The sequence below is a fragment of the Heterodontus francisci genome, chromosome 23, assembly GCF_036365525.1.
Source record: "Heterodontus francisci isolate sHetFra1 chromosome 23, sHetFra1.hap1, whole genome shotgun sequence".
In the NCBI taxonomy this organism is placed as follows: domain Eukaryota; kingdom Metazoa; phylum Chordata; class Chondrichthyes; order Heterodontiformes; family Heterodontidae; genus Heterodontus; species Heterodontus francisci.
In genome coordinates this window covers 4962931-4990076 of record NC_090393.1, presented here as the reverse complement: position 1 = coordinate 4990076, position 27146 = coordinate 4962931, and the positions used below count along the sequence as shown (strand labels likewise).

Here is a 27146-nt window from a genome sequence, read left to right as displayed (position 1 = left end):
TCATGCTGCAGGATCCTGCAAATTTCTGTGACCATTTCATGTGACATCCTTAGGAGTCTCCGGCATTGCCTCTCTGACATTTGTCGGTAATTTGCCCTTTTCCTGAGGATGTGATGACGTGCCAGTGCCTGTCTTTGATCAGGCCGTTTCTGGATGTTATCGTTAGGAGCATCCTCACCTTCCCGTTCTGCCTGTTGCTGGCGCTCAGGCATCATTAGTTGAGGGAAAAGTTTGTATGTTCTTCTTCCCATGGTAGTAGACAAATTGGGTGCATGAGACCCGTGTCGCTGCGGCTTTTCTGAACAATAAATAATCAGAGCGTGGTGATTGCACCTTCTGTTGCTGGTGAGTTGGAACATCAAAACAATGAACAGCTCCCTTATATCTGCCTTCGAACTGCAGCCAGGTATGAAGACACACCCAATGTCATTTGCCTCTTCCCACTCTCCCTGAGTGTCCTCATGGTTTCCATTATTATTGGAGAAGATGATGCACATGGAATTCAGGGCAAGTCTCCTGACCTTCCCAATCTCCTTCAGCAACATTTCAGCTTGTCCCACCTAATGTTACCATTACCCTTCCCTCCGTTACCATTAAGCCTCCCCACCATTACCACGCACAGTGTAATCATCAATGTATTCATGCCATCCCTCCCCGTGTTCCTACTCCAGTTACTATCAACATCCTCCTCATATTGAACTGACCATTGTTGCCGAGTCCCGTTCCCCTCCATTTGAAGCTGTCGAATACCCACCCATTAGTCTTGATCTTCCCCCCTACAGAATCCATTTGCCCCCATTGACTGTGACCATTCCCTCTGCTAGCCACTACCCTCAATTTGCCCCACAGCTCCCCGACATCGACAGCACTCATCCCTTCCTTTAGACCCTTGCCAAATATCGTCACACACTACTGATCTAATCCACCCACCACCCCCTCAGCTGACAACATGCATCTTCACCATCAACATCAACCATTCAACAACCGGACCCTCCACTCCATCCTCCCCTGCTCCTCCGTGCACCCAATCACCCCACCCTTCCCTCCCCGACTACCCTGCCCTGCTCCTCCATGTAGCCCCCATCCATGCAGTCGCCACCATCCCCTGAGATGATTCATCCTTGCTTGCTGGATCAATGCATGAATTGAGGCATGGTGCAGGAGGGAGGGCTTCAGATTCTTGGGACCAGCTCCGGGCAGGAGGCACCTATTCAAAAGGGACAGGTTGCACCTCAACAGGACTGGGACCAAAGTCCTCGTGGGGAGTTCACTAGTGTGGTTGGGGAAGGTTTAAACTAAATTGGCAGAGGGATGGGCACCAGCATATAGAAATAGAAAAGAGGAATAAGGTGCACAAAGTGAGAGTGTTGGATAGTACTAGAGAAGGGAGCAGTACCATATTAGATAGGAGCAGACTGAGAAGGGCTATGAGGAATACAAAGATAAGTTTATAATGCATGTATGTAAATTCACGAAGTGGTGAATAAGGTTGGTGAGCTACAAGCACAAATAGCCATGTGGGAATATGATTTAGTGTCAATAATGGAAAAGTGGGTTAAAAATGGTGAGGACTGGGCCTGGCATTGGTTCCCCTGTCTTTTCCCTTTTTGGAATGTACCTAGCCTGTACCTGAAACATCTCCTCCTTAAAGAACACCCATTGTTCTGTTACAACTTTTCCTTTCAGTCTTTGGTTCCATTTTACCTTGGCTAGATCACCTCACATCCCATTGAAATTAGCCCTCTTCCAATTTAGAAGTTCTACTTTAAATTGTTCCTTGTTTTTCTCCATTACTAATATAAACCTTATGATACGATAATCACTTTTACCCAAGTGTTGTCCCATAGACACTTGATCCACTTGGCCCACCTCATTCCCCAGCACAAATCCAGCATTGCCTCCTTCCTAGTTGGATAAGCTAGAGTCACTCCGCCACTATTAACACCTAAAGGAAGGTTCTGTAAATAGTTTGCTCTGTACTGTATATATTAGTTTAGCTGTAATAAACCTGTTTGGGATCTTCAGCAAACTGGACTTCACGCATCTCATTTATGTTGCATCAGACAACATAAAGAACTCATTACACCTTCAATGATTTGTGCACATATACCCCCAGGTCCCTCTGCTCCTGCACCCTTTATTTTATATTGCCTCTCCTTGTTCTTCCTACCTAAATGAATCACTTCACACTTTTTCTGCATGAAATTTCATCTGCCACTTTTCATCTCATTCCACCAGCCAGCCTATGTCCTCTTGAAGTTTATTGCTATCCTCCTCACAGTTCACAATATTTCCAAGTTTAGTGTCATCCCCAAACTTTGAAATTGTTCCATGTACTCCCAAGTCTAGGTCATTAATATATATCAAGAAAAGCAGGGATCCCAACACTGACCCCTGGGAACTCCACTTCCTCCAGTCAGAAAAACAACTATTCACCACTACTCTCCATTTCCTATCACTCAGACAACTTTGCATCCATGCTGTTACTGTCCCATTTATTCCATGGGCTCTAGCTTTGCTGTCAAGCCTGTTATGTGGCACTGTATCAAATGTCTTTTGAAAGTCATAAAAGCAAAATACTGCAGATGCTGGAAATCTGAAACAAAAACAAAAAGTGCTGGAAATATTCAGCAGGTCTGGCAGCATCTATAGAGACAGAAGCAAAGTTAACGTTTCAGGTCAGTGACCTTTCATCAGAACTGGCAAGGGTTAGAAAAGAATTAGGTTTTAAGCAAGTGAAGGGGAGGGGGGTGGGGGAGAGAACAAAGGGGAAGGTGTTTGATAGGGCAGGAGAGATTAAATAACAAAGCTGTCCAGGGATAATCAAGCACATGACCCTCATCAACCCTCTCTGTTACCTCATCAGAAAACCCAATCAAGTTAGTTGAACATAACTTATCCGTACCAAATCCATGCTGGCTTAACCCGCATTTATCCAGGTGACTATTAATTTTGTCCCGAATTATCAATTCTACAAGCTTTCCCACGAGATAAAACAAAAAAAGCATGACTATGATGCACGTCAGGTGAATTCTTCAAGTGAGAACCAGGCCAAATACAATGAGTTGAGACGGGAGGTTGAAGAGGAAAATAAGACTGGCAAAGACAGAATATGAGAATAGGATGGTAATTAACATAAAAGGGAATTCAAAAAATCTTCTACCAGCATGTAAATATTAAGTGAGTAGTAAGAGGCAGAGTGGGGTCTATTAGGGTCAAAGAGGGTGATATATGCTTAGAGGCACAGGTCAAGGCTAGAATACTTAATGAGTAATTTGTATCAGTATTTACTAAGGAAGAGGATGCTGACAAAATATTGGTTGATATCGGTAAATATTGGAAATTATGAAAGGCTCTATGAAGATGCAAATACAATCTTCAGAAACATAGAAAATTTACAGCACAGAAGGAGGCCATTTGGGCTATTGTTCTGTGCCAGCCAACATGGAGCTAACCCAACCTAATCCCACTTTCCAGCTCTCGGTCCACAGCCTTCTAGCTTATGGTACTTCAAATGCATATCCAAGTAATTTTAAAATGCGATGGGGAACCACACTGGAAACAGCCTTCCAGTCACAACACATCCGTCAACCATTACACTTTGCTTCCCTTGTATCCCATGGGCTTTTACTTTTCTGACCAGTCTGCCATGTGGAACCTTGTCAAAACCTTACTAAAATCCATGTAGACTGCAGTAAACGCGCTATCCTCATCAACCTTCCTTATTACCACCTCAAAAAATTCAATCATGTTAGCCAGACATGACCTTCCCTTAACAAAACCATGCTGTCCATCTTTGATTTATCCATGCCTTTCTAAATGAAACTTTATCCTGTCCCTCAGAATTTTTTCCAATAATTTTCCCACTACCGAGGTTAGGATGAGTGGCCTGTAATTACTCGGTCTATTTTTTTCTCCCTTTTTAAACAATGGTACAATGTTAGTTGTCCTCTAGTCCTCTGACACCACACCTGTAACTGGAGAAGGCTGGAAAAAGATGGTCAAAGCCTCTGCAAAATCCTCCTTGCTTCTCATAACAGCCTGGATACACTTCATCCTGACTTGGCGATTTATTTACTTTCAAAGATGCTAAACTGCTTAATATTTCCTCTCCCACTATGTTTATCCCATCCAATATTTCACACCTGTTCTCCTTAACTTTTGTGAAGACAGACGCAAATAATTCATTGACATGCACGCCGATGCATTCAGCCTCTATGCACAGGTTCACTTTTCGCTCTCTAATTAGCCCTACTCTCTCCTTAGTTATTCTCCTGCTCTTTACAGATTTATAAAACATCTTTGGGTTTTCCTTGATTTTATTTGTCCATATTCCCTCATTCCCTCTCTTTGCTTTCTTAATTTCCTTTTTCATTTCACCCCTGCACTTTCTAATCTCCTCTAGACTTTCTGCAGTATTAAGCTCATAGCTCCTACAATGTCACTGGGAATATGAAAACTCCAGATGATCCCTGAAGCTCTCTATTTCAGTTCAGGGAGCGGGTGCCATATGGAAAGGGTCCGAGGCTGACAGACCACATAGGCATATGCCTCATCTGTCTCCAGGCGAGAAGTGACAGGAGACCACGACCAGAGACCCAAAGGAAAGATCTGGGTATAACAATATCGATGTGTTTACATAACTTTTAATCCTGACAAAGGCTGAATAAAAATGTGGACATATTTGATTTAAATCATGTTCCTGAAAAGCCTGTTTCTTCCCCTCAGCGATAACATTGGTGAAGGATGGATTTCAGGGCACTGCACTGTAAAGACGGGCACGTATAAAAATTGAGCTTAGAACTATAAAGGTTAAAGTATATAACCTTTTCATACACATTTATTTCATCACAGCAGCAGGTAGTGTGAGCAATATAAGAGGAGGAATGTTGCTCTGCAGCATGCAGCAAAGGTTGTTTACAACAAAGCTATGGCTCAGGGATAAACAATGATAGGAAGGCGTGAAAAGGAATGGGGCATCTCATCTCCTTTTCACAATTGGTTTGAGCAACTGGGTGGTCATAAAACATCAGGGAGGACTGCATGCAGCAGGAAGACTGCAAAGAAAATGGTTAAAGCAGGGTTACAGTGTTTTCACTTAGAAAGAGCCCATCACTGTCTTCAAGACCTGGTGGTGTGAAGAGGCTTGGTGAAGACACCTTTGCAATTCCTCATTAAAATCCATGCAGCTAAGTTTCAGGCATGAGGCTAATGAGCACTGCTCTGTATGGGTGTTGAAGATTAATGTTTCATCAATAGTAAATGAAGTGAATTAGAAGACAACATATTACTGACTCTAGTTTAAGAGTAAAGGATTTACCTAACACTGGGCCTATCGCTCAGGTAGATGGTTGTGTCTGCTTTACGGTTGTGGAAGGGGATCGCCAAGGCAGAGGAAGACTGAGGATTCCTCGTGAAGACCCAGTTGAGTATTCTTGCCCCTCCTGGCTCCAGCAACAAACCAATAAAAAGTGCTCAACCACTTAGTTCTCTGGGCCTCCTCCAGCCCTCGGCCCTCAGTCACAACTGCCCTTCCTGATAGAGGAACAGGGGGAGGGCATTCAACTCCTAGAGCCTGTTCTGACATTCAATTAGACCATGGTTGAATCTGTATCCTAACTCCTTCCACCCACCTTGGTTCCATTTATATGCTTGTCCAGTAAAAAATCTATCAATCTCAGATCTGAAATGATTCATTGAGTTCCAGCATCTACTGCTTTTTGTGACAGAGAGTTCCACACTTCAACCAGCCTGTGTGTGAGGAAGTGTTTCCTAACGTCTCTCCTGACTGGCCTGGCTCTGATTTTAAGGTTAAGTCCCCTTGTCCTCGACTCCCCCACCAGCAGAATTAGCTCCTCTCCATCAACCCTTTCAATTCCTTTCAAAATCCTGAAAATCTCAATCAACTCACTCCTTATCCTTCTATATTCCAGGGAATACAAGACCAGTTTATGTAATCTCTCCTCACAATCTAACCCTTGGAGCCCTGGTAACATTCTGCTGAATCTGCACTGCTTCCAATGTCAATATATCCTTTCAAAGCTGCGGTGCCCAGAACCGTACACAGTACTCCAGATGTGGTCTAACCAGGGCTTTGTCTCCAGATGTTCGTTGTAGGGGAGCTTATTTTCTGCATATTTAAAGGATTCCCTGGCTTCAGGCCAACATCTCTCTCACCTGCTCGGAACTGATTAAGATCGGAACTTGAGGAAAGACAGTGGGATCAGTGGGGAAGTCCCAGGAGTATTCTAACCACACCCTCCCCCTGCACCTCCCCTCCCCCATGCACCTGGTTTCCATCAGGCTGACAGGGTTAAAATCACTACTTGAGAGTCTGTTATCAGCAATAGCACAATTTATTTCACTAAAGGCAGCTTATTTGATAAACATTGCCATACTTTGAATATCATATATTTCTGATGTTGTTCCCTCAGTCATTGTCTGAAATGATTTTCTATTTCAAAGAACATTTGGCAATTTCCATTAGTGAATAAAATTGTGATCTTGTCCCCGACTTTGCCCTTCAAATAAAAATTACTGCTTTATACCAACAAAATCAATTCCTCTGCAAAAGTGAGTACTGTTTTATAGAGTACATCTTTTGATAAACACACACACACATACACACACTCTGTCTTGCACACACCCTCACCCACACACACACACACACTCACACTCCCTCACCCTCAAACACACACACTCACATGCATGCTCTAACACACACACACCCTCACACACTCACATACCCTCTCATACATATGTATACATATATATATAAAATAGAACTCACTGGCTTTCTATCTGAATCTTCCCCAAATAATTTAGGAATTCCATGAGCAAGTACCAATTATTTCCCACCTGTGGCTCAGTGGGTACTGCACTTGCCTCCCAATCCAGAGACACTCTCACTGCAGTACTGAAGGAGTGCTACACTTTCAGGTGAGACGTTAAACCGAGGTCCCGTCTGCCCTCTCGTGTAGATGTAAAAGATCCCATGGCCACTGTTTTGAAGAAGAGCAGGGCAGTTCGCCCCGGTGTCCTGGCCAATATTTATCCCTCAATTAACATCACAAAAACAGATTATCTGGTCATTATCACATGCGGTAGTGGGATCTTGCTGTGCACAAATTTCTGTATTTCCTACATTTGAGACAGTGATTACATTTCAAAAGTACTTCATTGGCTGTAAAGCACTCGGGACATCCTGAGGTTGTGAAAAACACTACAGAAATGTAATTAGAGTTATGGAGTGATACAGCACTGAAACAGGCCCTTCGGCCCACCGAGTCTGTGCCGACCCACTTACACTAATTTGACATTAATCCCATATTCCCTACCACATCCCCACCATTCCCCTACCACCTACCTACACTAGGGGCAATTTACAATGACCAATTTACCTATCAACTGGCAAGTCTTTAGCTGTGGGAGGAAACCGGAGCACCCGGCAGAAACTCATGCAGTTACAAGGAGAACTTGCAAACTCCGCTCAGGCAGTACCCAGAACCTAACCCGGGTCGCTGAAGCTGTGAGGCTGCAGTGCTAACCACTGCGCCACTGTGCCGCCCTCCAATTCTACTTCCATATTCAAGACTATTATTTTGGAAACCGGTGTATCACTTGCAAGGACACAGCTCTTCCCTTATCCTGCACCGAATGCCCCTCTACATTGCTTTCATTGATCTCACCAAAGCCTTTGACCTCATCAGCAGACATGGTCTCTTCAGACTACTAGAAAAGATTGGATGTCCACCAAAGCTACTAAGTATCATCACCTCATTCCATGACAATATGAAAGGCACAATTCAACATGGTGGCTCCTCATCAGACCCTTTTCCTATCCTGAGTGGCGTGAAACAGGGCTGTGTTCTCACACCCACACTTTTTGGGAATTTCTTCTCCCTGCTGCTTTCAAATGCGTTCAAGTCCTCTGAAGAAGGAATTTTCCTCCACACAAGATCAGGGAGCAGGTTGTTCAACCTTGCCCATCTAAGTGCGAAGTCCAAAGTACGGAAAGTCCTCATCAGGGACCTCCACTTTGCTGATGATGCTGCTTTAACATCTCACACTGAAGAGTGCCTGCAAAGTCTCATCGACAGGTTTGCGGCTGCCTGCAATGAATTTGGCCTAACCATCAGCCTCAAGAAAACGAACATCATGGGGCAGGACGTCAGAAATGCTCCATCCATCAATATTGGTGACCACGCTCTGGAAGTGGTTCAAGAGTTCACCTACCTAGGCTCAACTATCACCAGTAACCTGTCTCTTGATGCAGAAATCAACAAGCGCATGGGAAAGGCTTCCACTGCTATGTCCAGACTGGCCAAGATAGTGTGGGAAAATGGCGCACTGACACGGAACACAAAAGTCCGAGTGTATCAGGCCTGTGTCCTCAGTACCTTGCTCTATGGCAGCGAGGCCTGGACAACGTATGTCAGCCAAGAGTGACGTCTCAATTCATTCCATCTTCGCTGCCTCCAGAGAACACTTGGCATCAGGTGGCAGGACCGTATCTCCAACACAGAAGTCCTCGAGGCGGCCAACATCCCCAGCTTATACACACTACTGAGTCAGCGGCGCTTGAGATGGCTTGGCCATGTGAGCCGCATGGAAGATGGCAGGATCCCCAAAGATACATTGTACAGCGAGCTCGCCACTGGTATCAGACCCACCGGCCGTCCATGTCTCCGCTTTAAAGACGTCTGCAAACGCGACATGAAGTCCTGTGACATTGATCACAAGTCGTGGGAGTCAGTTGCCAGCGTTCGCCAGAGCTGGCGGGCAGCCATAAAGGCGGGGCTAAAGTGTGGCGAGTCGAAGAGACTTAGCAGTTGGCAGGAAAAAAGACGGAGGCGCAAGGAGAGAGCCAACTGTGTAACAGCCCCGACAAACAAATTTTTCTGCAGCACCTGTGGAAGAGCCTGTCACTCTAGAATTGGCCTTTATAGCCACTCCAGGCTCTGCTTCACACACCACTGACCACCTCCAGGCGCTTACCCATTGTCTCTCGAGACAAGGAGGCCAAAGAAGGAATCACATCTTAAACATCTCAAAGTATTTTGTATACAGTGAAGAAAACAACTTATATTTAAATAGCACTATTCACAACCTCAGCAGGACTCAAAGCACTTCACAGGCAATTATAATTGCTGTTGTAATGTAGAGAAACTCACTGACATATTCCCTGCTTTAATCACTCACTGTGATAGTGAATTCTACAATCTCACAATCCTCTGTGTGAAACATCACTTCCTGCTCTTTGTACCAACTCCTGTTTTCTATCTTTGATCAAAATCCCCTCATTCCAGAGCCCTCAATCATTGGAAACAACCTGTGAGAAGGTTTTAACTGGGAGCCAGTTTCAGGTGGGCGGGGAAGGTTGAACACAAACCCCATCCCCCTCCCCTCGCCATCATCACTAATTTGAGGCTCAGGCTATTTTGAGGCCTGAGGCCTGCTGCCCACTCAAAATGGACTTTAGGACTTAGCCAGGCCGCAGGCGATTGGGAGCCTGGAGAACACTCAGGTGAGTCGGGGGAGTCTGTCTCCGGATCCAGAAGTGGAGGAACCAGGGTAGCAGAGGCTTACAATTTCCTCACGGGGCCTGAGGGAGCACACCTGCATGTGTAGTAGTTTCCCTGCTTTTTATCCGCCCCTTCTCCATCCTGTCTCTCTGTCACGCACACACCTGCATTCCTCTCTTCCTCCATTCCCTGTGCCCACCTCTTCCCCCTCTCCTTTCTCTCTCTCGCCACCAGAGCCCCTTCTCTCCCCATCCTCAACGCCCTTCTATTTCCCCTCTCCCTGCCCATATCCCCACCTACAACTCATCCACTGCTTACCCCCTCTGTAGTCTTTCCTTTTTTCAGTCACCCTCACATCCCCCCATCCCTCTCCTCAGCCATCTCCCCCTTTCCTCCTCCTCCTTTTCTCCTTCGACAATTTCCTTTCGACAATTTTATAGCTAGGAATAGTGTGCTCTGAATCCATGTGTATGTCGAGTCTACAACAGCATATAACTCTTTCAAATTATCACCTCTGCTTCTCTGAATTTATATGTAATGTCTTGCACATTCACATACAAACTCTGCAATTCTGTCAAGCTCAAGCTCCTTAATGTCCTTTTACCCTTCAGATTTTGCCTTGTCCTTAAACTCTTCTGAACTCTGTGCTTCGTAGTTTAAACCCTGGCCACAAAACAATTGTGACAGAAACACACCCTCTGCTTCTAAACCTTTCTAAACTGCCAGATTGAAATGCGTTTGTACTGCAGTCTCAGTTAGTCCAAAAACACAATTCAAAGTAGACAAGGATGGTCCTGAACATTAAGGGAAGTGCAGGAAAATAGAAAAGACAGAAAGAAAGACTTGCATTTTTATAGCACCTTTCACAACCTCAGTATGTCCAAAGTGCTTCACGGCCAATGAGTTACTTTTTGAAATGTAGTCACTGTTGTAATATAGGAAAACTTCGCAGCCAATTTGCACAGCAAGCTCCCACAAAGAGCATTCTCTTAGTGTCTCTTAGGGACTCCAAGGCATGAACTTAAAATTGAGGTTGACATTCCCACTGTCATACTGAGGGAGTGCTGCACTGTCAGAGGGTCAGTACTGAGGGAGTGCTGCACTGTCAGAAGGGCAGTACTGAGGGAGTGCTGCACTGTCAGAGGGTCAGTACTGAGGGAGTGCTGCACTGTCAGAGGGTCAGTACTGAGGGAGTGCTGCACCTTCGGAGGGGCAGTACTGAGAGAGTGCTGGACTGTCGGAGTGTCAGTACTGAGGGAATGCAGCACTGTCGGAGGGGCAGTACTGAGGGAGTGCTGCACTGTCAGAGGGTCAGTACTGAGGGAGTGCTGCACTGTCAGGGAGTCAGTACTGAGGGAGTGCTGCACTGTCAGAGGGTCAGTACTGAGGGAGTGCTGCACTGTCAGAGGGTCAGTACTGAGGGAGTGCTGCACTGTCAGAGGGTCAGTACTGAGGGAGTGCTGCACTGTCAAGGGGTCAGTACTGAGGGAGTGCTGCACTGTCAGAAGGGCAGTACTGAGGGAGTGCTGCACTGTCAGAGGGTCAGTACTGAGGGAGTGCTGCACTGTCAGAGAGTCAGTACTGAGGGAGTGCTGCACTGTCAGAGGGTCAGTACTGAGGGAGTGCTGCACCTTCGGAGGGGCAGTACTGAGAGAGTGCTGGACTGTCGGAGTGTCAGTACTGAGGGAGTGCAGCACTGTCGGAGGGGCAGTACTGAGGGAGTGCTGCACTGTCGGAGGGGCACTACTGAGGGAATGCTGCACTGTCAGAGGGTCAGTACTGAGGCAGTGCTGCACTGTTGGAGGGGCAGTACTGAGGGAGTGCTGCACTGTCGCAGGGGCAGTACTGAGAGAGTGCTGCACTGTCGAAGCACCAGTACTGAGAGAGTACTACACTGTCAGAGGGTCAGTACTGAGGGAGTGCTGCACTGTCAGAGGGTCAGTACTGAGGGAATGCTGCACTGTCAGAGGGTCAGTACTGAGGGAGTGCTGCACTGTTGGAGGGGCAGTACTGAGGGAGTGCTGCACTGTCGGAGGGTCAGCACTGAGGGAGTGCTGCACTGTCGGAGAGTCAGTACTGAGGGAGTGTTGCACTGTCGGAGGGCAGTACTGAGGGAGTGCTGCACTGTTGAAGAATCAGTACTGAGAGAGTACTACACTGTCAGAGTGTCAGTACTGAGAGAGTGCTGCACTGTCAGAGTGTCAGTCCTGAGGGAGTGCTGCACTGTCAGAGTGTCAGTACTGAGAGAGTGCTGCACTGTCAGAGTGTCAGTACTGAGGCAGTGCTGCACTGTCAGAGGGGCAGCACTGAGGGAGTGCTGCACTGTCAGAGTGTCAGTACTGAGAGAGTGCTGCACTGTCAGAGTGCCAGTACTGAGGCAGTGCTGCACTGTCAGAGGGGCAGTACTGAGAGAGTGCTGCACTGTCAGAGTGTCAGTACTGAGGGAGTGCTGCATTGTCAGGGGGTTAGTACTGAGAGAGTGCTGCATTGTCAGGGGGTCAGTACTGAGGGAGTGCTGCATTGTCAGACGTTCAGTGCTGATGGAGTGCTGCATTGTCAGGGGGTTAGTACTGAGAGAGTGCTGCATTGTCAGGGGGTCAGTACTGAGGGAGTGCTGCACTGTCAGACGTTCAGTGCTGAGAGAGTGCTGCACTGTCAGAGTGTCAGTCCTGAGGGAGTGCTGCACTGTCAGAGGGGCAGTACTGAGGGAGTGCTGCACTGTCGGAGGGGCAGTGCTGAGGGAATGCTGCACTGTCAGAGTGTCAGTACTGAGGGAGTGCTGCATTGTCAGGGGGTTAGTACTGAGAGAGTGCTGCATTGTCAGGGGGTCAGTACTGAGGGAGTGCTGCATTGTCAGACGTTCAGTGCTGATGGAGTGCTGCATTGTCAGGGGGTTAGTACTGAGAGAGTGCTGCATTGTCAGGGGGTCAGTACTGAGGGAGTGCTGCACTGTCAGACGTTCAGTGCTGAGGGAGTGCTGCACTGTCAGACGTTCAGTACTGAGGGAGTGCTGCACTGTCAGACGTTCAGTGCTGAGGGAGTGCTGCACTGTCTAAGAATCAGTACTGAGAGAGTACTACACTGTCAGAGTGTCAGTACTGAGAGAGTGCTGCACTGTCAGAGTGTCAGTACTGAGGCAGTGCTGCACTGTCAGAGGGTCAGTACTGAGGGAGTGCTGCACTGTCAGAGGGTCAGTACTGAGAGAGTGCTGCACTGTCAGAGGGGCAGTACTGAGGGAGTGCTGCACTGTCAGAGGGGCAGTACTGAGGGAGTGCTGCACTGTCGGAGGGGCAGTGCTGAGGGAATGCTGCACTGTCGGAGTGTCAGTACTGAGGGAATGCTGCACTTTCGGAGGGTCAGTACTGACAGAGTGCAGCACAGTCAGAGGGTCAGTACTGAGGGAATGCTGCACTGTCAGAGGGTCAGTACTGAGGGAGTGCTGCACTGTCAGAGGGTCAGTACTGAGGGAGTGCTGCACTGTCAGGGGGTTAGTACTGAGAGAGTGCTGCATTGTCAGGGGGTTAGTACTGAGAGAGTGCTGCATTGTCAGGGGGTCAGTACTGAGGGAGTGCTGCATTGTCAGGGGGTTAGTACTGAGAGAGTGCTGCATTGTCAGGGGGTCAGTACTGAGGGAGTGCTGCATTGTCAGACGTTCAGTGCTGAGGGAGTGCTGCATTGTCAGGGGGTTAGTACTGAGAGAGTGCTGCATTGTCAGGGGGTCAGTGCTGAGGGAGTGCTGCATTGTCAGGGGGTTAGTACTGAGAGAGTGCTGCATTGTCAGGGGGTCAGCACTGAGGGAGTGCTGCACTGTCAGACGTTCAGTGCTGAGGGAGTGCTGCACTGTCAGAGAGTCAGTACTGAGGGAGTGCTACACTGTCGGAGGGGCAGTGCTGAGGGAGTGCTGCACTGTCAGAGAGTCAGTACTGAGGCAGTGCTGCACTGTCAGAGGGGCAGTACTGAGAGAGTGCTGCACTGTCGGAGTGTCAGTCCTGAGGGAGTGCTGCACTGTCAGAGAGTCAGTACTGAGGGAGTGCTACACTGTCGGAGGGGCAGTGCTGCACTATCAAGCACTGTTTTTCAGATGAGAAAGTTAAACCTAGTTCATTCTCGCAGGTGGACATAAAAGTTCCCATGACATTACTTCAAAGAAGAGCAGAGGCATTCACTCCATGGCCTCACTCCCTCCCTATCTCTGTAATCTTCTCCAGTCCCACAATGCTCCGTGATCTTTGCACCCCTCTAGTTCTGGCAACTTGAGTAACCTCGATTTTAATCATAGGATCATATGAATTAGGAGCAGGAGTAGGCCATTTGGCCCATCGAGCCTGCTGCACCATTCAATTAGATCATGGCCAATCATCTACTTCTACGCCATTTTCCCCCACTATCCCCATATCCCTTGATGTCATTAGTATGCAGAAATCTATCGATTTCTGTCTTGAACAAGCTCAATGTTTGAGCTTCCACAGCCCTTTGGGGGAGAAAATTCCACAGATTCACCACCCTCTGAGTGAAGAAATTCCTCCTCATCTCAGTCTTAAATGGCTTGCCCCTTATTCTGAGATTGTGTCCCTTTGTTCTCGACTCACCAGCCAGAGGAAACATCCTATCCACATCTTATTTTTTATTTTTATTTATTTAGAGATACAGCACTGAAACATACCCTTCGGCCCACCGAGTCTGTGCTGACCAACAACCACCCATTTATACTAACCCTGCAGTAATCCCATATTCCCTACCACCTACCTACATGAGGGGCAATTTATAATGGCCAATTTACCGATCAACCTGCAAGTCTTTGGCTGTGGGAGGAAACCGGAGCACCCAGTGAAAACCCACGTGGTCACAGGGAGAACTTGTAAACTCCGCACAGGCAGTACCCAGAATCAAACTCCGGGTCCCTGGAGCTGTGAGGCTGCGGTGCTAACCACTGCGCCACTGTGCCACCCAATTTTTTTTTTTTTGATTTGCATGGTATTTATTCTTTCTCCAAGTGCACGCTACAGTTAGATGAAGTAACAGTTGATACAGTTTTACGCATTAAAAATTAAGTGTTACCTATTCTTGAAATGGCAATTACAGCTTACAGTGGTTTCCACCAAACAAAAATATGACAAGAAAAACAAACAGCGTGCAACTTAGAAAGCCATCCGTGCAGCTTTACACCATCAAGGTATTAGGCAATACCTTTTCAGCACACTATTAAATTTAATTTTATCAAAACGTTCTATGGAATTTTCTCAATCGCCTCAGTGGTGGTAGCCTATCCCTACAGTTATGATCACCTAGATTTACATTATACATAAGCTAGGAAAGTGGCAAAAAAACTCCTGCAAAAGAGCAAGTGGGGCATGTGGTAATAACGTGATGAGAATGAAGTATACATGCAAATGTAAACTGCACTGTAAACTGAAAATCTGTTAGTGCAAAGTTTGCTGAAAGCTTTGTTTTGACTTTTAGAATGCACAAGTTTCTCAGAATTTTTTTTCTCAAACTCAACATTCATCCTCTCCACCTAACAAAAAAAAACATACTAATTCAAAAGTTGTTTTCTCTGAAATTGTAGCATATGGGCAAGTTTATTTTACATTCCCCACACTCCCTCCCTCCCCTCCCACCAAACACAACTTAATACATTGTCTGATTTGAAGCTCATTTCGTCTAAAATCAGTCAAACTGATCGTGACAACTCCCAGCACTTTCATTTTAAAAAGGCCAGTATCCCAGAAAGTAAACTGTTAAAATTTAATATAGGTCACCAATGTTTACAGATTTGCCCCAGTTCTTATCATGTGGATTTTTATCTATGCCACAAGTAACATCCACAACAAAACTCCAACAGGTTCGTCAAACATGATTTCCCTTTCACAAATCCATGTTGACTCTTCCCAATCATATCATTATTTTCCAAGTGTCCAGTTATCTCATCCTTTACAATAGATTCCAACATTCTCCCTACTACTAACATCAAACAGGTCTGTAGTTCTCCATTTTCTCTCTCGCTCCTTTCTTAAATAGTGAGGTTACATTTGCTACTTTCCAGTCTGCAGGAACCCTTCCAGAATCTATAGAATTTTGAAAGATTACCACCAATGCATCCACTATCTCTATAGCACCTCCTTCAATACTCTGGGATGTAGCTCATCTGGTCCAGGGGATTTATCAACTTTCAATCCAATTAATTTTTTGAGTACTACCTCTTTTTTGATACCAATTACTCTCAGTTCCTCATTTTTACAAGTCCATTGGTTCCCTGGTATTTCTGGGGGATTTTCTGTGTCTTCCTCTGTGAAGGAGGTCACAGAGAAGAAAGTAATTGTTTAGTCTCGCTGCCATTTCCTCATTTTCCACCACCAGCTCTCCTGTCTCTGCCTGCATTGGACCCACATTCGTCCTTACTAATCGTTTTCTTTTCACATACCTAAAGAAGCTTTTACAGTCTGTCGTTATGTTTCTAGCTAGCTTACATTCAGAATCTCTTTTCCCTTTCTTTATCAGTTTCTTGGTCTTTCTTTTTTGGACTCTAAATTGCTCCCAATCCTTGGGCTTACCACTATTTCTAGTGACCTTAAAAGCCACTTCCTTTGACCTAATGCAATCCTTAACTTCTTTTGTTAGCCACGGTTGATCCTGTTGGGTTTTTGTGTCTTAGAGGAATGTATATTTGTTGTAAACCATATAATATTTCTTTAAATATTAGCCATTGCCTGTCTACCATCAAATCTTTTAGTGCATTTTCCCAATCCACCATAGCCAACTTGCCCCTCATACCTTCATAGTTTCCTTTGTTCAGGTTTAAGACCCTAGTTTCAGAATAAACTATCTCTTTTTCAAACTTAATGTAAAATTCTACATATTGTGGTCACTATTTCCTAATAGCTCCTTTACAGCAAGGTTATTAATTAGCCCTTGCTCATTGCATAATACTAAATCTAAAATAGCCCGATCCCTTATTGGTTCTTTAATGTACTGCTCCAAAAACCCATTTTGTACACACTCCAGGAATTCATCCTCCACAGCATTAGTGCTAATTAGGTTTACCTAATCTATATGTAAATTGAAGTCGCCCATTATTACTGTATTGCCCATGCTACATTCAGCTCTAATTTCCTGATTTATACCATGCCCAATCATTACCAATACAGTTTGGTGGCCTATAAACAACTCCCACCGATATTTGCTGCCCCTTGCTATTCCTTAGCTCAACCCAAACTGATTCTACATCTTGCTCCTTCGATCTAAGATCATCTCTCATTAATGCACTGATCTCGTCCCTTATTAACAATGCCACCCAGGCCTCCTTTTCCCCTTTGCCTATCCCTCCTAACTGATGAATATCCCTGAATAGTCAGTTCCCAGTCCTGGTCACCTTGTAACCACATTTCCGTAATGGCAATTAAGTCATACCCTTTTACCTCTATCTGTGCTCCACCATTGGCGGCCGTACCTTCAGTTGCCTGGACCTTAAGCTGTGGAATTCCCTCCCTAAATGTCTCCACCTCTCTCTCCTCCTTTAAGATGCTCCTTAAAACCTATTTCTTTGACCAAGCTTTTGATTATCTGTCCTAATATCTCCTTATGTAACTCGGTGTCAAATTTTGTTTGATAACACTTCTGTGAAGCACCTTGGAAGGTTTTACTGTGTCAGGTTGCTATATAAATGCAAGTTGTTGTTGCTGTTAAGGATCCTTCCACTCTCCAATCTCCCTCCCCCCTCACACACCCCATCCCAGCCTCCACCACACTGCCAAAGCAGAAATGAATCATTAATTTAGGGATTTTCTCACTTTTTGGTAAACAAGTACCTGTTCCTGATAATTCAGTCATGTTCTGTCCATCAAAAATTGGATTCACCAAAAAAGATGTGAATGAAACAATAGCAAAGTGGGAATCGAGTGCTAAAAATTAGCATGTGAATGAAACAACTTTGAATGAAGAGGAATGGAATCTATAATCAGAATGGGGAATCTCTTCTGCTGATTGAATACTGTCAAAGATGTCAAAATGTGTTGCAAGAGAAACTCTAACTCAAAGTTACTGCAATGAGCTACACATTATACATATGAAAACCCCCAAAGTTTTCTGTAAGTACTTGTGAAAACTGAGCACGTGAGAGGCATCAGTATCTTGCTGGCAGCTGCTCAGGGATCTCCAGGGATGATGAAGGTTTTACTGGGTCACATATCTATCTTGATTAAGACAGTTTGTCCTTTATTGTAATAAATAGCTAGTGATGAAGGTGGGTGATACTGAGGCCTTAGAAAGGCTGCAGAGGAGAACCTAGACTAATTCCCAGTTTGAAGCATTTTAATTATTAAGATCGTCTAAGAAAGTTTAGACTTTTTACTTTGATGAACTGTAGATTTATAGATGATCTAATTGAGGTTTAGAAGATTCTGAAGTGAAAAGATTGTGTTCTGATGGACAGTGTGTTTCAATTAAATAGGGGAAGTCACATATTTTAAGTTGCAGACGGCCACATCAAGATTAGATATCAGGATTGGTACTTTTCCCACAGAATCGTGGTCCTCAGGACCAGGCTGTCGGCTCATGTGGTGGACGCTGATTCGCTGAATTTCTCCAAGCAAGAGCAGGACCTGTTTCTGGCGAGTGTGGAGATTACTCGTTAAAAAAGGGTCGGTACTACCAGGAATTATCAGGGCTTGAGCGATCTTCTTGATTAGTTTTGATCACTTAAGGGGATCAAAGAGGAATTTCCCGGAATTTATACACCCGCAAAATTGGCCTGGGGGTATTCAATCTGCTTTTGCACCTCTCCCTGTAGAGGGTGGGGTGGGCAGTGTCTATATTGTGATACACGAGGAGTCACAATTGTGCGGGACAGGCTGGATAGAGCACAGGGGCACAGTCAGTTCATTGGTTTTATGTTCAGTTGGTTTTCCCCTGGAATTCTGAAGCCAGTTGCGTCCCCACTACCATCCACACTGAGAATGGATAACACAACGTAGAAAAGGAAGCCGTATGACCCAGCACCAGGTCACATGACACATTTACCCATGAGTTCTTGGGCAGAGTCATGAGATCCCGTCAGAATGAAGTGACATCACCAAGGACCCTGAAAGAACCTAGGAGGCAAAGAGTTACTGGAATCTGAATTGTTTTGCCACAAGTTTTGGTTGATGCAGAATGAATTACAGTATTGAAGAAAGGTACTGGATAATTACTGAAAGACTATCAAAAGATTTGGGGAAAAGGAATGGATTTATGTCAACTCAGTTCCTGAGAGGGATCAGAATTCAGCAGGGGTAAAAATGGCCAACTGGCTACCTCTTGAGCTAAAGATTGTAGACTGCTGCGTTTGCAGAAAGTCATCCGGAGCTAATTAATCGCAAAAAAGGAGATTGTTTATGGAGCTGGAAAGAGTTCAAAGCTTTATTCCAAACTTCAATAGACATGCTAAACTCTCAGGCCAGCAAAGCACAGTAATGAAAGCTTCAGTAATCAGGGAATCTTACAGCACAGAAGGAGGCCATTCCGCCCATTGTGCCTGTGCCAGCTCTTGGAAAGAGCTATCCAATTAGTCCCACCCCCTGCTTTTTTCCCATAGCCTTGAAAATTTCCAATTTTCGAATATTTATCCAATTCTTTTTTGAAAGTTACTAATGAATCTGCTTCCACCGCCCTTTCAGGGAGCGCATTCCAGACAATTCAACTGTGTAAAAAAAATTCTCCACATGTCCCCTCTGGTTCTTTTGCCAATTATCTTAATTGTTGGATTATTTGAGATCAGTGTGTTTCCAAAAAGAAATCAGGAGCTAATTAATAGCAATAAAATTATTTTTGGAGCTGGAAAATGTTCAAAGCCATATTCCAATCATCAGTGGCTATTGTACATTCTTGGCCAAGCAAAGCATGCTAAGAAAGCTTCAGTGAGATCCTATTAAAGTTTATTCTTTCCCCCGGATTCTCGGTAAATGCAATTTCTATCAGAATGCTGCAACATCTATATTCTATATGTACATTCAGGCATGTGTAATCTGCCACTGGATCAGTGCGATTCAGAAGACTCACTTACCAGAACTACAAACAGCGCAGGGGCCACAAATGCCCAGATGGCTCCTCTTTCGATAGACAACCAACAACTGCAGGAGAAACAGAGAAAATGAACAACAGGATCAAATTGTGTTTACAGAAGAATAAAAATTACACCAGCAATCAGCATCCGTGCAAGTCCCAAAGAACTGGTTCCAATCAGTTCATTGGCAGAGTTTGTACTCTCTGTAGGCAATGTTCACTTTAGATGCAATTGTAGAAGAGGAGATATTGATTCAGCATTCCTGTTATACACCTCTCCCGGTTTTTATTTCACTTCCAGTAACAGTGGGAAACAATGCTCGCCTCTGATTCAGAAGATTCTCACCTCACTCCAGAGATCTGCGTCAAACTCTAGGCTGATACTTTAATACTGAGGGAGTGCTGCACTGTCAGAGGGTCAGTGCTGAGTGAGAGCTGCACTGTCGGAGGGTCAGTACTGAGGGAATGCTGCACTGTCGGAGGGTCAGTACTGAGTGAGAGCTGCACTGTCGGAGGGTCAGTACTGAGGGAGTGCTGCACTGTCAGAGGGTCAGTGCTGAGTGAGAGCTGCACTGTCGGAGGGTCAGTACTGAGGGAGTGCTGTACTGTTGGAGGGTCAGTACTTGAGGGAGGGTTGTACAGTCGGAGGGTCACTATTGAGGGAACGCTGCACTGTCAGAGGATCAATGCTGAGTGAGAGCTGCACCATCAGAGGGTCAGTACTGAGGGAGGGCTGCACAGTCGGAGGGTCACTCCTGAGGGAACGCTGCACTGTCAGAGGATCAGTGCTGAGTGACAGCTGCACTGTCGGAGGGTCTGTAGTGAGGGAGTGCTGCACTGTCGGAGGGTCAGTACTAAGGGAGTGCTGCATTGTCGGAGGGTCAGTACTGAGGGAGTGCTGCACTGTCAGAGGGTCAGTACTGAGGGACTGCTTTACTGTCAGAGGGTCAGTACTGAGGGAGTGCTGCACTGTCAGAGGGTCAGTACTGGGGGAGTGCTGTACTGTCAGAGGGTCAGTACTGAGGGAGTGCTGCACTGTCGGAGGGTCAGTACTGAGGGAGTGCTGCATTATCAGAGGGTCAGTACTGAGGGAGTGCTGCATTGTCGGAGGTTCAGTACTGAGGGAGTGCCGCATTATCAGAGGGTCAGTACTGAGGGAGTGCTGCATTGTCGGAGGGTCAGTACTGAGGGAGTGCTGCATTATCAGAGGGTCAGTACTGAGGGAGTGCTGCATTGTCGGAGGGTCAGTACTGAGGGAGTGCTGCATTGTCAGATGGTCAGTACTGAGGGAGTGCTGCATTGTCGGAGGGTCAGTACTGAGGGAGTGCTGCACTGTCAGAAGGTCAGTACTGAGGGACTGCTGTACTGTCAGAGGGTCAGTACTGAGGGAATGCTGCACTGTCGGAGGGTCAGTACTCGGGGAGTGCTGCACTGTCAGAGGTTCAGTCTTGGGGGAGTGCTGCACTGTCAGAGGTTCAGTACTGGGGGAGTGCTGCACTGTCAGAGGTTCAGTACTGAGGGAGTGCTGCATTGTCGGAGGGTCAGTACTGAGGGAGTGCTGCACTGTCAGAGGGTCAGTACTGAGGGACTGCTGTACTGTCAGAGGGTCAGTACTGAGGGAGTGCTGCACTGTCAGAGGTTCAGTACTGGGGGAGTGCTGCACTGTCAGAGGTTCAGTACTGAGGGAGTGCTGCAGTGTCGGAGGGTCAGTACTGAGGGAGTGCTGCAGTGTCGGAGGTGTCATCTTTCAAATAAAACATTAAACTGAGGCCTTGCCTGGCATCTCAGGTGGACTTGAGTAATATTATGAAGGAGAGCAGGGGAGTTCTCCCCAGTGTCCTGGCCGATATTTGTCCCTCAACCAGCTGATTGTGGGAGCTTGCTGTGTGCCAATTTGCTGCCACAATTTTGATAACAGTAACTACCAAAGTACTTCATTTGGTATAAAGTGCTTTGGGACATCCTGATGTCGTGAAGGGCGCTATATAAATACAAGTCTTTCCTTCTTTTCCTGTCACGTGAAAAAGAATCAATTATGTAAATGAAGCAGGGATTCTGACTCCTGAACTATTTGGATGATAATAATTTGAACTGAGCAATCGATGGTTTCTTAAACACCAATAACTGTTGCAGTGACAGCCCCTCAATGACTTACAACGATTTTTTACGGTTATGGAACCAAGGTGGGTAAATGGAATTGGGATTCAGATCAGCCATGATCTCATTGAATGGCAGAACAGGCTCGAGGGGCTGAATGGCCTCCTCCTGTTCCTGAATTCCCATATATTGTTTATCTCGTATGCATGGATGCACATGAAGGAGTCAGCACTGTCATCCTGCGACTAGTTTACTGATAAATTAGAGACGGCAGAGATCAAGAGACGAGCTTTGCCCAGTTTCTGCTCCGTCAAAATCCTGGAACTCCCTTCCTAACAGCACTGTGGGTGTACCTACCCCACATGGACTGCAGCAGTTCAAGAAGGCAGCTCACCACCACCTTCTCAAGGGCAATTAGGGATGGGCAATAAATGATGGCCTGGCCAGTGATGCCCACATCCCATGAAAAAAAATTGCACATATTTGCACCCTTCGGTAGGATAAATATGACAAGACAATCCCCAGTATCGAATAGTTGAATTACTGGTAATTCCTTTACTCTGGCCCAGCGAGAAGCTGACAGTAATTACCAAGATGGAGGTGCCCTCCCTCCAACTTTTTAAAATGTAAAATAAAAAATTGACTGAACAGCTGGGCCTCCATTGCGGAGAGTGGGGTGGGGTTGTGGTGGCGGTTAGTCCCTCTGTGAGGCGGCCTGCTGCTGCAGCTGATGCCTGGCAGGCAGGGAGAGCCTCTAATCCTGCCAGGAGCAGTAGACCTCGCCCCCGGTCTGCCGCTGGGAGGCTGCCTCCAGGTAGCTACACTCTTCCCTGATGCCTCCAGGGACCTGGAGGCTGAATGGAAAATTGTAGTCAACCTCTAACAATAGGCTTTATTAGGCCCTAAACAAGGTCAATGTGCTACCCGTCGCTTGTGGGCATGTAGCCCTGCTGCCCACTGCCCTCCTCGTCCCGCCTCTGGCAAAATTTCCTGGGAGTGGGATGGGCCGGGGAAACGGCAGCACAACATTCCTCCCTCCCTGCCCCCAATCGGGGCCTAAAGTTCACCCCTGGGGCTCAATTGGAGTTTTCAAGATGGAGATTGATAAGATTTTTGTCGGGTAAGGGTATCAATGAATCTGAAGCAAAGGCAGGTAAATGCAATGAAGTTACAATCAGCCATGATCTGATTGAAGGGCAGTACAGGCCCAATGGGCTGAATGGCCTCCTCCTGTTCGTGAAGTGTATGTTTGTCTTCCATTGTGTTGCCAATATCAAGCCTAACGCAGGCATTGTGAATGAACTCCCACTCTTTAATGTGTTTCATTCATATTAATCAAGGTGTATAACAAGGAAATGTGTTTTTGAAGTGTTAATTATAACCAATTGGAGTTTAAGTAAAACCTTAGATTTAATTAGCAATGAATTCCTTACAGCCTAACCTATTAGGCCCTCTGGAATATTTTATTCTGACACAAAGTCAAATCTCGAATTCTCAATGTGTCTACTGCTCCCTGCAAAACTCAACAAATCAAACAAAGCTGCAAAGACAGAGAAAGAGACGTGCCCAGGCACCTCAACTTGACTTGATAATAATGGGAAAGATACATTAATAATTGATCATATTTAATGATTGGCATCGTACACACATGTCCTGCAGATCTCCATGTCTGGAATGCCCTATGGAACTCTGGCTGAAGTTTAATATATAATTCAGGATTCCATAGGCTCTTGTTATTCACCTATCACACAGTAAAAACAATTCAATAGATTTCAATACAACAGCAGCATAGGGCAAGAAGGTAGTTACATCAACTGTGTTTAGTAATGAAACTTTATCCTATCTGTTTTACAACTAAAATAAAGTGCTGTCCCTCACTCCAGGAACTGACCGCTCCAAGCTGACGTGTGAGGATTGGAGGGGCTGGAATCTGAATCCTGTGGCCTTGTGAAGAGTGAGAAGCTTTCAGAGAAATAGTGGGAACTTTTCAAAGAAGTATCTGATATGATGCAAAACTAGTACATAACCTGAAAAGGGAAAGGCTCCATTCAGTTGTGTAGCTCAGCAACCATGGTCGATATATTATGTAGGAGGCAGAATCAACAACTTTCATTTATATAGCGCCTTTAATGTCGTAAAAAAAAGCCCCAATGCACTTCACAGGAACGTAATCAGGCATTTGACACCGGGCCACATAAGGAGATATTCGGAAAAGCGACAGAAGCTCAGTAAGAGGTAGGTTTTAAGGAGCATCTAAAAGGTGGGGAGGCGCAGAGGTTTAGGGAGGGAATTCCAGAGCTTAGGGCCCAGGCAGCTGCTTTTTAAAAAAAAATCCTTACATAAACCCAAGGAAAAGTGGAAATCCCACAGACTGAGAGAGCTATGGAAACCAAAAAAGGGATAGAAGGAAGGAAATGAGGTGTAAAAAGGGAATAAGAACGAAGTATTTGTAAGGGTTGCCAAAGCTAATAGCAAATGTTTTTTTCTATATATTAAGGGTAGGTGCAGAGCACCCATTCCACCAAAGTTACAGAGATCCTGGAAGATTGTTGCCTACTTCCACCTCGATAACATGACCCAACTCAACCCCTGCCTCAGCCCATCTGCCGCTGAAACCCTCATCCATGCCTTTGTTACCTCCAGAATCAACTATTCCAACACTCTCCTAACCAGCCTCCCATCCTCCACCCTGTGTACACTTCAGCTCATCCTAAACTCGGCTGCCCATGTCCGAACATGTTTACCCATCACTTTCTGTGTTCGCAGAGCGACACTGGCTCCCGATCTGACACACCTTAACTTTTAAATGATCATCCTGCAACCTCTTCCAGTACTACAACCCTCCGCGATCTCTAGTCATCTCCAATTCTGGCCACTTGAGCATCTTTGCTTTCCATCGCTCCACCTTTGGCAGCCGTGCTTTCAGCTGCCTGGGCCCTAAGCTCAGGAATTTCCTCCCTAAACCTCTCCACCTCCCAACCCCTCTCTCCTTAAAGACTGTCCTTAAACCTAGCTCGTTGACCAAGCTTGTCCGAATGTCGCGTTCTGTGGCTCAGTATCAAATTCTGTCTGATAACGCTCCTGTGAAGCAACTTAGGATGTTTTACTACATGAAAGTCACTATATAAATTCAAGTTGTTGTTGGTGCGAGGAATTCCCAGTTTACGGTCTTTGTATTTTCAACATAATGCAATGACTCACCCTCTCTGGCTCATTATATTACTTAGAAACAACAGCTATCAATCAGCACCTTAATTTTAAATGAACACTTCGCCACCCTGGAGCTTTGAATAGGGACAATTAAGATTAATAAAAGGAGCTAGAATAGGCTACAATTCATCACACACTTTTCACTCATAAACCAGCTGAACAAATGTCAGAAATTTACCTCAGCTATCATGAATCTCAGTTTTAGACAGAGACAGAGAAACAAAGACAGCAGTAAAACCTTCTTAATCAAACTCTCTCACGACTAGGTATGGAGTTGAAACTACTCTGTGCCGACCACATGGATAAATAGCCCAAGGTACAGCTGCTGCTGGGTCTGGGGAATTGTTCATTGTTGAAAACCAACATCCCATTTTGACCATTGAAGAAAGAAAGAACTTGCATTTCTCTCGTGCCGCTCCAGACATCCCAAAGTGTTTTACAGCCAATGAAGTACTTTTTGCAGTGCAGTCACTGCTGTAATGTTGAAACACAGCAGCCAATGTGTGCACAGCAAGATCCCACAAATAGCAATGGGATAATGAGCAGATAATCTGTTTTTGTGATGTTGATTGAGGGATCAATATTGAGGACACCAGGGAGAGCTCCCCTGCTCTTCTTTGAAATAATGTCATGGGATCTTTTACATTTACCTGAGAGGGAAGACAGGGCCTCAGTTTAACATCGCATCCAAAAGACAGCACTGCCATCAGTGCAGCACTCCCTCAGTATTGCACTGAAGTGTCAGCATGGATCATGTACTCAAACCTCTGGAGCACAGTTTGAACCCATAACCTTCAACAGTGCTACCCCACTGAGCCACAGCTGACACCAAAACACAAATTGAGAATCTTGTTTTAAAGGCTACACCCAAGTTGAGAAAATGTACAGATCAGCCTTACAGTGTTCCCTATGGGAATGAGAGTCCACATTGTCTGAGTACGTTAATGTTCTGGGAACCCTGCAGGACCAGCACACAATGAGTTAAAACAGTTTTCGGCTTGGTGTGGGATTGTAAGCTCTGTATTGTGTACGTGGCTTTAAGGGAGGGGTATCTCTACAAATACAGAGGATGATGGAATGTGTGAAAGTCACTCAGCAATATCTGTGGTCGTCTGGAATATGCCAGCCTAGTCACTTCTGTTTATGTCGAATGGAACTGAATTCAAGAGGGCAGCATAATCATGGTAACAAGATGATTAGAAGAGATTGAAAGGGTTAAGGGCATTTTGCTGGGTCCCTGTTTGTATTCTTCTGTCACTTGTATGTATCTTTGCTTCACGACAATTTCTTGGTTATATGCATGGAATGTGATGATCAAATGTAAAAATGGTTAATAGATGCCAGTGAATCACTGTGCTGTCTCACTCCAGTCATTTCCAGATTTCATTAACGTTCATAAGGTTTTATTCACAAGAAGGCACTTTGATGGCACTTGATAAAGTCAAATCAAATCTAGCAAAACCATCTAAGTTTCGAAGCTGTTTGCATATCTGACGCACAACTTGCACTGCACCACTTATATTATCCAGGATTACAAACCTTCAGGCCATTCTCCATCCATTTTATGTTAGAATTTGAAATAGCTCTGCCGAAGGGTAATTAGTGTTTATGCAAAGTTGTTAACTTGAGCAGCATGACTAGAAAACCCAGGCTGTAAGCACAGAGATGGTTCACTGCTGATCGATATATTTAATCTCACCCCAACCAAATCTTATGCCAGGAGACTTAACTCACAGCTGGACCTTAACAAGATAGGCTGCAAAGTAGATCCACAATGACTCAAACATTTTGTGCTGGTGTCTCTCATCTGCTAATTAGCTAGTAAGAACAAGCTGGGCTCTTAAGATAAAAGCCTTTAATGTTACGAAGGGGTTTAATAGGGTAGATGTAGAGAAGACGTTTTCACTTGTGGGGGAGACCAGAACTAGGGGCCATAAACATAAGACAGTCACTAATAAATCCAATAGGGAATTCAGGAGAAACGTCTTTACCCAGAGAGTGGTGAGAATGTGGAAGGTGCTACCACAGGGAGTGTTTGAGGAATATAGCGTAGATACATTTAAGGGGAAGCTGGATAAACACATGAGGGAGAGAGGAATAGAAGGATATGCTGATAGGGGTCAAATGAAATTGGTTGGGAGGAGGCTCGTGTGGAGCATCAACACTAGGATGAAGCAGCTGGGCTGAATGGCCTGTTTCTGTGCTATCAGATCTATGTAAATCGAAGTTGAGAGATTTATAAGTTAGCTCTCACCACCCCAACACCCAGCCCCTCTCTCC

At 45.5% G+C, this 27146-nt stretch overlaps 1 protein-coding gene across 4 annotated transcripts in view; it reads right to left on the bottom strand.

The window, feature by feature from the left end:
• The window catches only part of adgrd1 (adhesion G protein-coupled receptor D1), a 249766-nt gene that overhangs the window by 69129 nt on the left and 153491 nt on the right, over nt 1–27146 (bottom strand). For all 4 annotated transcript variants that reach the window (XM_068054587.1, XM_068054590.1, XM_068054586.1 and 1 more), the window contains one exon: nt 19561–19627. In XM_068054587.1, the coding sequence (XP_067910688.1) occupies nt 19561–19627 (67 nt within the window). The remainder of the gene's footprint in view (nt 1–19560; nt 19628–27146) is intronic.